This window comes from Procambarus clarkii, chromosome 31 (assembly GCF_040958095.1).
Source record: "Procambarus clarkii isolate CNS0578487 chromosome 31, FALCON_Pclarkii_2.0, whole genome shotgun sequence".
NCBI lineage: Eukaryota > Metazoa > Arthropoda > Malacostraca > Decapoda > Cambaridae > Procambarus > Procambarus clarkii.
The window spans coordinates 22,112,110-22,124,706 of NC_091180.1; the positions used below are offsets into that span (position 1 = coordinate 22,112,110).

At 43.9% G+C, this 12,597-nt stretch overlaps 1 protein-coding gene across 1 annotated transcript in view; it reads right to left on the minus strand.

Moving 5' to 3' along the window:
• The window catches only part of ebo (ellipsoid body open), a 57,965-nt gene that overhangs the window by 15,403 nt on the left and 29,965 nt on the right, over positions 1-12,597 (minus strand). Inside the window, exons 14-18 of the mRNA XM_045743307.2 lie at positions 11,845-12,019; positions 8,814-8,951; positions 6,468-6,651; positions 2,653-2,808; positions 748-925 (exon numbers count right to left, since the gene is read on the minus strand). Coding sequence (XP_045599263.1) covers positions 748-925; positions 2,653-2,808; positions 6,468-6,651; positions 8,814-8,951; positions 11,845-12,019 — 831 coding nt within the window. The remainder of the gene's footprint in view (positions 1-747; positions 926-2,652; positions 2,809-6,467; positions 6,652-8,813; positions 8,952-11,844; positions 12,020-12,597) is intronic.

Here is a 12,597-nt window from a genome sequence, read left to right on the forward strand (position 1 = left end):
GAGACAAGGAAGCAGTCCGAGAGTCCCACACAAGACCCAGCCAATGCCAAACCTGAGAGAGAACCAGATGGGACTTCCTCCAGTTCACCAGAACCCGAACCCAGCGAGTTGGGAAAGAACCAAATCCCCGGGGAGCAGACATGCGGACTGGCTGGGAGCTAACACCAGCCAGTCGTCGAGATAGACTAGGACTCGAACCCCTAAAAGACGCAGACGGTCCACCACGACCCGGGTAAGGCCATAACTAACGCCAACAGGCCATGAGCATGCAAGTCCTCAGCAACCAGTGCAGCCAAAAGGGAGGGAACCTGCACGTGGAGCTGCACCATGCCAACATCCCGGGAAATAACACGGGCGAACAAACACGCACTGAGGTGCTCAAATTCGACCCCCAGGCAAACCTGGACCACTGTCCCAGCCTTACTCCACTCCAGTGTGCGGGACATACAGAACGAATGCCAAGCCTCCAATGACAAAACAGGACAGTCTGCTAGCGAGGGCGACTCTGGACCCTTATAAGGCAAAAGGCAGAAGACTCTTTAATTAATTGCTAATAAGTAGTAAAATACACCACATAAATAAATATTTATGGCCCAAACTTACACTACATTTTAAAACTTTGTGTTGTATATTTCAGCACATCATAGAGAGTAAATGAACTAAAGCCATTCTTGTATATTCCATAAAAGCACTTTAACTTATCCCAAACACTTTATACTCTTGGTATAAAATACATATGACTCTTACTTGTCAACTACCCTGACTGCAGCAGGATTTTCTGCACTGATGGCTAGCTGAAGGTGATGTCGGGTAGTGAAGACATCAAGGAATGTCTGTATGGTAGCCTCAACTCGGGCAGGACCCAGCTGAACCCTTAACACCTGCATGACTACCACCATCAATGACAAGATCTCCTCACACACACCTGATTGACAGAGATCTTATTAGTTCTAAGATTTTTTAAGTATTTCATAAATTTAAACAATAGCAGATAAGGACTGTATGTACTGACACCATGACATGCAAAACACCAAAGAAAATTAAACTGAAACAGGTACCCTTTTTAACATCAATGGGTCTTTTCTTTGGTTATTCATATTGCAATATTTTGTTGTAAACAGAGTGACCTGGTTTTTGGCATTAGAGTACAGTAATGTACTAAAAAAATGTGGCTGTATTGTTACATGTTTATTTCCCCCTTTATATCAAGTTTAGAAAACCATGGATGATTTAACTACAGAAAACCACGTGCTTTATGAACCCTTTGGGGATGAGACCCGTTGGATAACTTGATTCGTATATGGGGTCGGTCATCATGAAAATCTGGAGGAAAAATTGACAATTTCATGGCATAAATTTGACAGTATTTTCTTTGTACTCACTAATACAAGAAGTCCTGATACTTTTGCTAACTTTATTATCATGATTGATGGTGCATTGTTATTTACATAGAATAGGTGGTGGTGCATGGTTGTGCATGATAGGAACTGGGTGGATGTTGATGGTGTTGGGTTGACTGTAGTGGAGATTAATGGTGATGAGGTAACTGCAGATGTTGAAGCATTTGGGACAACATGTGGTGAGTCAGGTGCAGGTGGTGCAATGGGAGGTTTCTTGGAAGCATTTGCAAAAGACTCTTTAATTAATTGCTAATAACTCGTGCGAGGTTTGTACTACTGCCACACAGCATTATCAACACTCTCCCCTTTTGCTTTACTTACTACCTTTCTATTATGTATTGACTCATCCCTTTCACTTCTAGAGAAATAGTAAAAAAATCATAGGGTTACCTTTAAGAGAATAAAAAAAAAAACAGCGTTGAATGTAATGAAACGCCATTTTCTGGGTTAGCCCCGGAGGCTCCCTGGAGCTTATCGGGCTAATGTGTTATATTAGACCGGGACATTAGCTAAGGAGTTTAGACCTACCAGGGACCAGTGCCAGACCCTGGCCCCTTCAGAGAGGTTTCAGGGAGCAATGGCCCTGGAAAACCCCCTTGTGGTTGGAGTTTTCCTTATTTGCCATTGACCGGGGTTTGCACCCAGAAAGGTAGGCATAACAAAACAAACCCCACATGGTAAAAACTAAAACAAAAAACCGAACAGAGAGGTAGAAACTCCCTACAAAGCCGGCTCAGCAGAGAAAGCCGAACAGAAGGGGGCCCACTGGTCAGACCCAGAGGCTTAGGCAGGGAGAGTGGACTCGACATAACCTAACCAATGCCTAAATATGTACAATATACTAATATATAATAATATCAATTTATATTTGAGAAAATTCCTATTTTGAATGAACAGCATGTTAAAACTGATGACTGCGTCTTTGGGGTTGATCGTTGGATGGAATGGACTTGGTCTGAGGACGGGTTGAATCTGGGGACCAGTGTTTGCCCGAGTGATGTTCATGGGTGAACTTTAGGTAGTAACTCAGGGCTGGATACAGCATAACTCAGGGCCAGATATAAATAAAACCGGCTTTCCACCCTGTTAAATAGAACCTTCAGTAATCCTGCATTAAGCGAGCGTCCAATTGGAAAAGCTCAGTAAAGTTTAGGGTTGACGATAAATGGGGTTTCTTCATATAATGTACTCAATAAAAAACTGCAAATTAAATATAATAATAATTAGTACCATATGAGTTACTAAAACGTACTGGAATGCTGAACATAAATGGGAAAAAGTAGTATAGCCTGATGAATGATGTCCTGAACACAGTGGTAGTAGAGTTCCCGGCTGGCTTTATCTGTGTTGTTGAGCTCCTCCACCTGGTAATGAATCACTGACAGAGTATCACACAACTTTGGTGCCACTGAAATGAAATTAAAAGAACAATCTTTTAAGTAATAAATACATTACTAAAATGCATAATTCACTAAGGTTTAACAAATGACAATTTCTATGTTACAATATTTTTTTAAACTAACAATTAAAAGCTGATCATATAACTTCAAGAAACAAATACCTAAGTTATTATTAGTCAAAGATTTTGATCTTAAAAAAAAAAAAATCAATGTAATGAAATTGGAGAGACCTTGGTGCCTCCCTGTTGCTAGCCACACTAAAATAGCTCCACACATTTAAATGAGAGCAGGAATGAAGAAGAAATCAATTCTTTTTTCTACAAAGTGATAGGGGCAGACCAGTAAAGTGGTACATAAAGGCAAACCAACAAAATCATTAGAGAAAGGGGGAGTGAAAAATAAGAAGAGGGGGAACAAGTTCCTGAAGATTGTATACACCAACATAGATGGAGTAAGATCGAAGATACTGGAGTTAAGTGATATAATACAGCTGCAGACACACATCAGTCACATCTATGGAAAATCCACAGCCTTATCTAAATAATTGTCGTATGCTGTTTCACAGAGTGGACTCATCCTTTTGGGTGGCTCAGGACGACCCCCCATAATGAGTCAACTTGCGATGTCATATCTTATAACCTTAGTTACAAAAGTATTACAATTATTCTATTTAATGCAATAACATTTACAGTATTAATACTACAATATATTGTGAACAATCACTGATTAAATTAAATTAATAAATTTTTCCGGTCACAAAGGCTGATGGGAGGGATGATATGGCATTGTCCAGCTGGATCAACAAGACGCGTGACACTAGCAACTGCGCACAGTGTTTTTATTAGTGTGTCTTTAATTTCAGGATTTCTCAACTTAGTTCTTTACAGAACTATCAATAAGTTCCAAGGACAATATAAACTGAATAACTAATGCTATAACACACTATATGTATTACCAGTACTGAAAACTGTACTCGCTGAGTTGATACCACGTATACCAGCCCAGCAAGTATAAAATACTGAGCTCATTTATCCACCAAGGACACAGGGTCAGCTAAAGATCTTGACCTGAGCACTCGGGAAGCTGTTCCCAGTATTGTTGTGACTGCTGGTATTTTTAAAGTGCCATCAGTTTATGTACCTGCTGACCAGAGGGAGGGAGGGTGTCAGGGAGTGTCCAGTGCTCAACCCAGAAAATGGCGTTTCATTACATTCAATGCTGGTTTTCTGAGGGGAAGCCCCATCGGCTCCCTGAAGATATATACCCACTTAAGTAAAAAAAGACTTGCCCAGGAGGCAGCAGCACTGCACGCCTCATGACGAAGACTGGACAACTAACAGCGACAAACGCCCCAAAGCCACACAAGGCTGCTGAAGACCTGGAATGTTATCTTGTTAACGGGCAGCCAGGACCCTGTTCAACCTCCAAAACCCCTCGTGTTTGAATGTCAACCCAAGACATGTTACCAAAGACCACATCAAGAGCCACATCCCTTGCACTCATCATGGGTGCGAGGGTAGACCCCAGGCTGGCTAGACTTGATAATCCTATGGACGACCTGAGAGACCCGAGCCCTGGAATAGAGAATGAGGGACACCGGATCTACCCAAAGCGTTATCTTGTGATGATTTCAGGGCCAAGTGTCCCCGTGGCCCGGTCCTCGACCAGGCCTCCACCCCCAGGAAGCAGCCCAAAGCAGGTGTCTAACTCCCAAGTATCTATTTACTGCTAGATAACAGGGGCATCAGGATGAAAGAAACATTTTGCCCATTTGTCTCCGCCTCCACTGGGGATCGAACCCAGAACCTCAGGATTACGAATCCGAAGCGCTGTCAACCCAGCTGTCAGGCGCCACTGACCACCCGGCGTGTCCACGGATACAGAACCCAAGGCGCACAGATAACAACGGAGAGCCATAACTGGACATAAAACATGATGCATTCCTGGCCTGACCAACCACGCATCAATAACCCACGGATCCCTCCGGAAGCTTTGCGACTCATTCTTCGGCAGAAAAGGAGACGGCTGCAAACGAACAAAACCGACCCCAGGACAAAAGGAGCAGAAACCCCTGTGCTGGAGAAGAAGAGCATGAAGCTCCCCAAACCGACCCCAAGAGGCCAAAGCCAACAAAAACAAAGCCTTCCTGAAGCAATCGTTAATCGAAGGGGCCACAAGAAACTGAAAAGAGAGAAAAAGAGACCACCCGATCCAAGGACCAGGGCGGTTCAGGCGGCGCGTGAGCAGGCTGATGGTGAAAAATGCATGAAAGCACTTTTGGAACGGAGCAGAAGTGACATCCACCCTGAATGCAAGCTGAATCGCTGGTGGAGCTTAATCGGCTCCACCAGCGCCGCATGAAAAGAAGTGACAGTATTCGGGATAAGATGCCGGTCCTGAAAAAGCCAAGAGAGAAAGGACAAAACAAAAAGATTAGAAATGGATGACACCATATGAAGGGAAAGGAAATGGCAAAAAAACGCCAAGAGACTTCATACTGTCACCAAGAAGAAAACTGCAGGTGGTACACCATCAGAGAAACCACCTGATCACCATATAAATGGTGATACACTCACGATAAAAACACCAAACACGAAGAGCAGAGGAGTAAGGCAAACAAGCAAGGTACCCAAATGACCCGACCTGCTGAAAGAAGTGGAGCCGCAGAAAATCTCTCAGGTTTCAGACACCGAGCAAGCAGCTCCTGAAATCAAGGCTAGGCCAGCCACCATGGAGCCAGGAGAAGCACTCACCCCTAAAAGAATTCGAGCTGAGCCAAAATGCGAAGCAACAGCTGGAACAGGGAAGTGAGATACACGAACCCTACCTCGACCAATCAAGCCGAAAAGCAGCTACTGCGAAGGCTTCGCAGTCGTGGAAAGGCGCCTTTCACACCAAGAGGTGCTGGGACAAAGCCGACGCAAAGAGGTCCACGTCCACGTCCGGCAAAGTTAACACAGGAAGTCGGCGTCGACAATCCACTCAGTGGACAGAGGAATGAACTGAGACAGGCCATCTGACAGAACATTGGACACCCCCAGGATGTGAACCGCATGGAAAGCTAAACCCCGAGAACTCAGAAGAGCCACTCGAAGCGACCAGCCCCAAAGAGCCACAGACCGAAGCGACCTTCCCCAGTTCAAACAATGAACCACTGGGGAACAGTAATTGAAGCAAAATGTTTAATTGAGAGAAGGAATAAGGAAGAAATTAATTAGCTTTTCTACAAGGAGACAGGTATCAGGAAGCCTGTGAAAAGAAATTATAACCAAATCAACAAAATCATTAGAGAAAGGGGAAAGTAAATTGTGTCTATGTATGCTCTGTGAACCTTGCAGTTATCTGTTTTGCTTCACTTCCTTTCTGGGGCTTTGTTTCTTCATTGAGCGTGATTATGACTCTCCCTGCTCCCTGCACTTCTCTTAAGAGGCCAGGTTTTGGTCTCTGGTCCCAAGTAGGCTATTAAAGAACTTATAAGGGTTGATGTGAATTACATCGGTTGAGATATCTTTATGTAGTTAGTAACAGAGCGCCATTGTTCGGCCCTTCTAAATATATACTATTAATAAAAAATCTAATTATTTGTTAAACCTTATATATTTGTCTATTGAATATGTCACACTGAACCACTTTTAATATATCATGTTACCAACAGAAGCACACTCACTAGCTTCCTGCATAGTTTTATCGTCGACTAGTGCCTGCACATCCATTTTCCGCACTTCAGAGGTAAAGGAATTGATGAAGGATGTAAGATGGTGTTTTCGAGATTCTAGTCTGTGATCCACCACAAAGCTTGGCCACGGTAGCAGAAGAAAATTTACTAAAGCCCGCAGTATTAATCCACGCACCTAGTGGGATGAGCAAGATTAAGTTAAATCTCTTAAATGCACTACAAAATCAACAGAAGTTGACTAATCATGAATAATGACACCAGATATATTGAACATTCTAAGAATTACACATTCTTAAAATGTGTAATTTAATGAAAAGATGGATAATTATTGTCCTAAATGATTTTGATATATGGTATAGAATATTTACTTCTGCTAAGTCAAAAGCGGGTCAAAAGCATCTAACCTGCATCTAAAGTCAAGTGATCCACATTATCATTACTATTACTAATAGTAATAATAGTAATGATAATAGTAATTATCATTACTATTACAGTTTGAAAGTTAAAATAGGCAAGTCTCTGGAACCTGGCATGTCATACCCTAGAATTATTCAAAATACAGTTTGTGTGTTTTTTCACCAAATTAAGAGTTCTGCTATTACAGTACTTTTAAAATTACTTCAAGTCGCATCAAATAAATGAAGTTTTAATGGATTTAATAATTACAAATCTAGGAAAACCCACAATCTGGTAACTGCTCAACCCATGTGTGCTGATTATCAAGACTCCAATGTACAGTACACTATTGTATTATTAGACAAAAAAAAGCTTTAAATGTAATGAAACATCATTTTCTGCATGAGCCCTGGAGGCTCCCTGGATCTTATCAGGCTAATGTATGTTATATTAAACCAGGATATTAGCTATGGAGTTCAGACCTACCAGGACCACGAGCCAGAACCTGGCCCAGTCAGAGAGGTTTCAGGGAGCAATGGCCCTGGAAAACACCCCCTGTAGTTGGGGGTTTTCCTTATCTGCCATCGACCGGGGTTAGGCACCCCAGAAAGGTAAGCATAACAAAACAAACCCCACAGCCGGTGGGGTTTGGTAAGGGGAAAGGTGGGGAAAGGTAAGCATAACAAAACAAACCCCACAGCTGGTGGGGTTTGGTAAGGGGAAAGGTGGGGAAAGGTAAGCATAACAAAACAAACCCCACAGCCGATGGCTGGAGTTGTAATTCTTAGAATGTTGTAATTCTTAGAATGTTAACCCTCTGTCCGCTCAGCCACCGGCTGAGCGGACAGAGGGTTAACGTTTAAGAAGAAGCGGACTTAAGGAGGGGTCTCCTTAAGTCATTGCTCCCTGTGCCTCTCTGAAGGGTTAGGTTCTGGCTCTGGTCCCCAGTAGGCAGAACTCCATTGACTGAAGCCCCAGACTAATACTGTATAGCACATATCAGTCCTATAGCTCCAGGGAGCCGAAGGGGCTTCCCACAAAAAATTGAACAAAATGTAAAAGTATAATAAAAATGTCTTCTCTGGGGGTCCTTTGTGAACCATCCGAGCTCTGAGGCACCACTGTTGCCTCTGGGTTAACCACAATACACAAGACTTCTATGACCATTTCAGAGTCTACTGGGTCTGAGATGAGGATCACAATACCACAATCCTCAACCATTCACCCTTCTCCCCCCCCCCCTTTCCCAGTCAAATGAGGTGGATGAGTAGAGGGAGATACAAGACTTTACACACTGAGGAAAAGCTATGTCAAAATGACTAAGAGTAGTCACAAAAATTCACCAGTACTTAAGAGAGATGCTCAGTATGAATACCAAGCAAAACTCTAAATACTCAAAATACCAACTCCATGACATGAGTAGCAGGAACCCCTATACAGAAGGGGTAGAGAAGGGAATTCCAAATACTCAAAATACCACCTCATCATTTCCCCTCCCCATTACTCGACTACAGTACCAGTATGGGTCAACACAGGGATTACTGTATTTGTGGGTTTGGTTCCTCAGTGGTTCCCAAACCTTACCTGTGGTACGCTCTCTTAACTTTGTGAGTAACCAGATTCTGCTCCTGTGTGCCAAGTAGGCATATAAAAGTTGTCAGAGGTAGAACTATTCCTAGAAGCTCTTCTGAATCAGTGTCTTTTAACTCAGGGGAGCCATTGGAGGGACTAGTACAGAAGTAATTATTTTACAAATTCTTCAGATTTCAAAGATGATTATAAAAAATACAAATCTTTGTCTACAATGCAATATTTGTACTTCCTAGTTTAGTTTGAAATTGTATGTCTAATCTAAATTGTTATTTCTACTGAGGATACATGTTGCAGTAAAAAGTTACTTCCTCGGTAAAATACTAAACTGTAATAAAAAGGACAACATACCTTTATGTCTGAGGAAATTGATGGGGCTTGCACATACAAAGATTGGACCTGGTTCATCTCGAGTGCCACAGGAGACCGTACCATCACAGACAATGAGAGCAGTAGCTGGACTCCACAATTTACGATGAGTGGAGGAGCCTAAATAATGAGGACAGAGAATAAGATAACTATATCATCCAGAAATCTGAGTGAATTCTCAAATAACTAACATTTTCAACTTTTAGTGGCAATTGTCACTGAAACTTATATCTCTTTTGTTATGAAACCAAAAATTCAGCATTGAATATAATGAAATGCCAATTTCTGGGTGAGCCCCTGCGGCTCCCTGAAGCTATTACACCGATTCAATGCCATACTACTAGGTGCCATCAATTGAGGAGTTCTTATTGGCTTACCAGGAACCAATAAGAGTGGTGGCACTATGAAAACCTTACATTTAAAGTTATTCATGTCTGCCACCACCAGAAAAAGCACCCAGAAAGTCAGCAAAACAAGACAGATTACCACTGTATGGTTAGAAATGGGACTGCAGCCTCAAAACTGCCAACAGAACTCCCCCAACAATGTACACAAAATATTGAAGATTCGTGAAACTAGCAGGCAATAGAATACACCACCTACCCCCTCGTTTGGGGGAAGGAGAGGGGCAGGCCGGGCAAGCCAGCCTCTTCCACCACCAGTTATGATGATGACAGAAATGTCCCTATGCCTTGGGAATAGACTGCAGGCTAGCTGGACCAAATAACCCTGCGGATGACCTGAGAGACCCGAACCCTAGAACATGGGAAGAAGATAAACCGGATCAACCCAAAGAACATCCCCGGCCACAGAGGCCGTGGCGAGCAAATAACGGGCAGAGAGCCGCAACAGGACACAACACATGATGCACCCCCGGCCTGACCAACTAAGCATCAACAACCTAAGGACTCCTCTAGAACGCAGCAGTCTCATTCTTCATCAGAAAGGAAGGAGACAGCTGCAAATGATCACACCTACCACCTTGACCAAAAGAGCAGAAACCCCTGTGCCGGAGGAGAGCATGAAGCTCAATGACCCGACCCCTAGAGGCCAATGCCAACAAGAAAAAGATCTTTGGAAAATCAATCCCGAACTGAAGAGGCCACAACAAACCGAGAAGACAAATAAAAGAGGACTCAATCCAAGAACCAGAATGGCTCAAGCGGCACATGAGCAGGCTGGAGGTGAAACAACGCACGAGACAGCTTGCGAATCGGAGCAGAAGTAACAAAAATACCAAACGCAAGCTGCAGCGGCTCCGCCAGCGTCACACAATACGAAGCGACAGTATGCGGCATCAGATGACGGTCCTGCAACAATCACAAAAGAATGGACAAAACAACCTCTACAAAAAGTGTAGTATACCCACGAAGAGACAAAAAGAAAAAGGAAGGACCACCAGGAAACCCCATAACGCCATCGAGACGTGGGCACGCTGGTGGGACACCATTAACGAAGCCACCATCATCACCAAACATATGGTGATAGAGTCAAAATTATCAGATGTGAAGATTTGAGGAGAAAACCGAACCAGCCCCGGAACGGACCGGACCGAGCATCTGAAAGAGGCTAAGCCATGGAAAAAACCCCTGGGTGCGGACACTGAGCAAGCAGCACTGAAACCAAAGCTGTCAGGGAACCAAATGGATCGTCTGCCAAGGCACCCGGAACCCGAACTCGGCGAGCCAGGAAAGAACCAACCCTGGCGAGCTGACATGCCCCGACCGGGAGGTAGCCCCCCCCCCCTCCATGACCCCTGAAGTACCAACAACTCTGATACCATACGACAACGAGAAGCCGCCGCTTGCAGAAAACTGTACAACCAGTTGCTGGGAGAACTGCAGGTGGGACACCTTTAACAAGCCACCTGATCACCACAGAGTTGGTGATCCAAACAAATCAAAACACCAGACACAAAGAGCAGAGGAGGTCAAACTAGTGAAGCATGACACCAAGCTGACCCTCCGAAAAAGGTGAAGCTGCAGAATATACCCAGTTTGGACACCTGGCAAGCAGTGCTGGAACCAAGGCTGGACCGTCCACCAAGGAGCCAGAAGTATCACCATCACCCAAAAGGACTACAACAGCACCAGAACCTGGAGCAACAGCCAAACCTGAAGAAAGAAGCATCATCCCCATCTTGACCAGTCCAGCTGAAAGGCGACTGTGAGGGTCTTGCAGTCAGGGAGCGACATCACGCAAGGAGGCAAACGCCGAGACCACACTAACGTGAAGAAATTAACGTCCAGGCACCCGAATGTCCGGGCAAAGCCAGAGGAAGGAAGTGGTGTCGACCGTCCATACCGTGGAACCAAGAAACTTGGACAGACTGACGACCACGACATCAGACACACAGAATGTGAACAGTACAGAAGCCACACAAAGAACCGAGCAGACTTGCTGTATGAGCGACCATCACTAAAGAAAACCCTGCACATGCAGCTCCATGCACTCGTTAACTTCTGGCTCACTCTACACAAACGTGTACAAGAACAGCTTCAAATGTAATATACCACAAGAAAACAGGAAACTGCATCCAGAGTGACTAGAACTGATGACCAGGCACACATCAGAATAAGAATTGGTGATGGAGGAAGCTGGCTGGCCTGGCCTGCCAACCGGTTTCCCCCCCCAAACGAGGGAGGGAGGTGGTGCATTTTAGCACCTGCTAGTTTCACAAATTTTTAATGGTTTGTGTATGTTGTTGGGACAGTTATTTTGGCCGTTTTGAGGCTGCAGTCTCAATTTCTAACCATGCAGTAGCCTGCTTTGTTTCACTGACTTTCTGCGTGGTGGCAAACCTGGTGGTGGCAAACACGAATAACTTTAAATGTAAGGTTTCGTATTGCCACCTCTCCCTGTGCCTCTCTGAGGGAACCAAGTTCTGGCCAATAAGAACTCTGCAACTGATGGCATCTAGTAGTATGGCAATGAATCAGTGTAATAGTTTCAGGGAACCTCAGGGAGACTCAAGGGGCCCCTCAAGGGGTTCCCCCCAGAAAAATCTACTCACTCCAACATTCAGAACATTGGTGGCAGCAACTAGCATCTGTTTGTTTATTGTATGGCAGGTATCTTGATGCTGGTGTGTCTGTGTCCCTCCAGGGAAAACCTGCACAAACTGCTGCCCATAGAGCTGAGACAGCCAATGCACCCAAGCTCTCAAAGTGGATAAAACTTGAGCATGACTGTAACAAAAATTTAATAACTAAACATGGGGAACTGAACATCACAAAATAAAATCACAACTCTCCATAATCATAGTAGATGATAATATTTCTCAGTTAATGACAAGAGCTGGTATTAAAGTGTTGAAAGTAGTTTCATTAATCATTAGAAATATGGTTTAGAATATGACACTGAAGTAAGACAGTTTAGCATGAAAAGTATACTGTATTCCTTGTAGTCGATGCAATCAAATATGATTAGAATTTTTTAGAGGCTTAGAAAAGATATTAAGCACAGTATAACAATAATATGGAACAAACTGTAACATCTTAATCTTAAAAGTAACATGGAATAGTCAGCTAAAAATTATTAACTGATTTAGCTGATGGACGCCTGACAGCTAGGTGGACAGCGCTTCAGATTCGTAGTCCTGAGGTTCCGGGTTCAATCCCCGGTGGAGGCAGAGACAAATGGGCAAAATGTTTCTTTCACCCTGATGCCCCTGTTACCTACCAGTAAATAGGTACCTGGGAGTTAGACAGCTGCTACAGTCTGCTTCCTGAGGGTGTGTAACAAAAAGGAGGCCTGGTCGAGGACC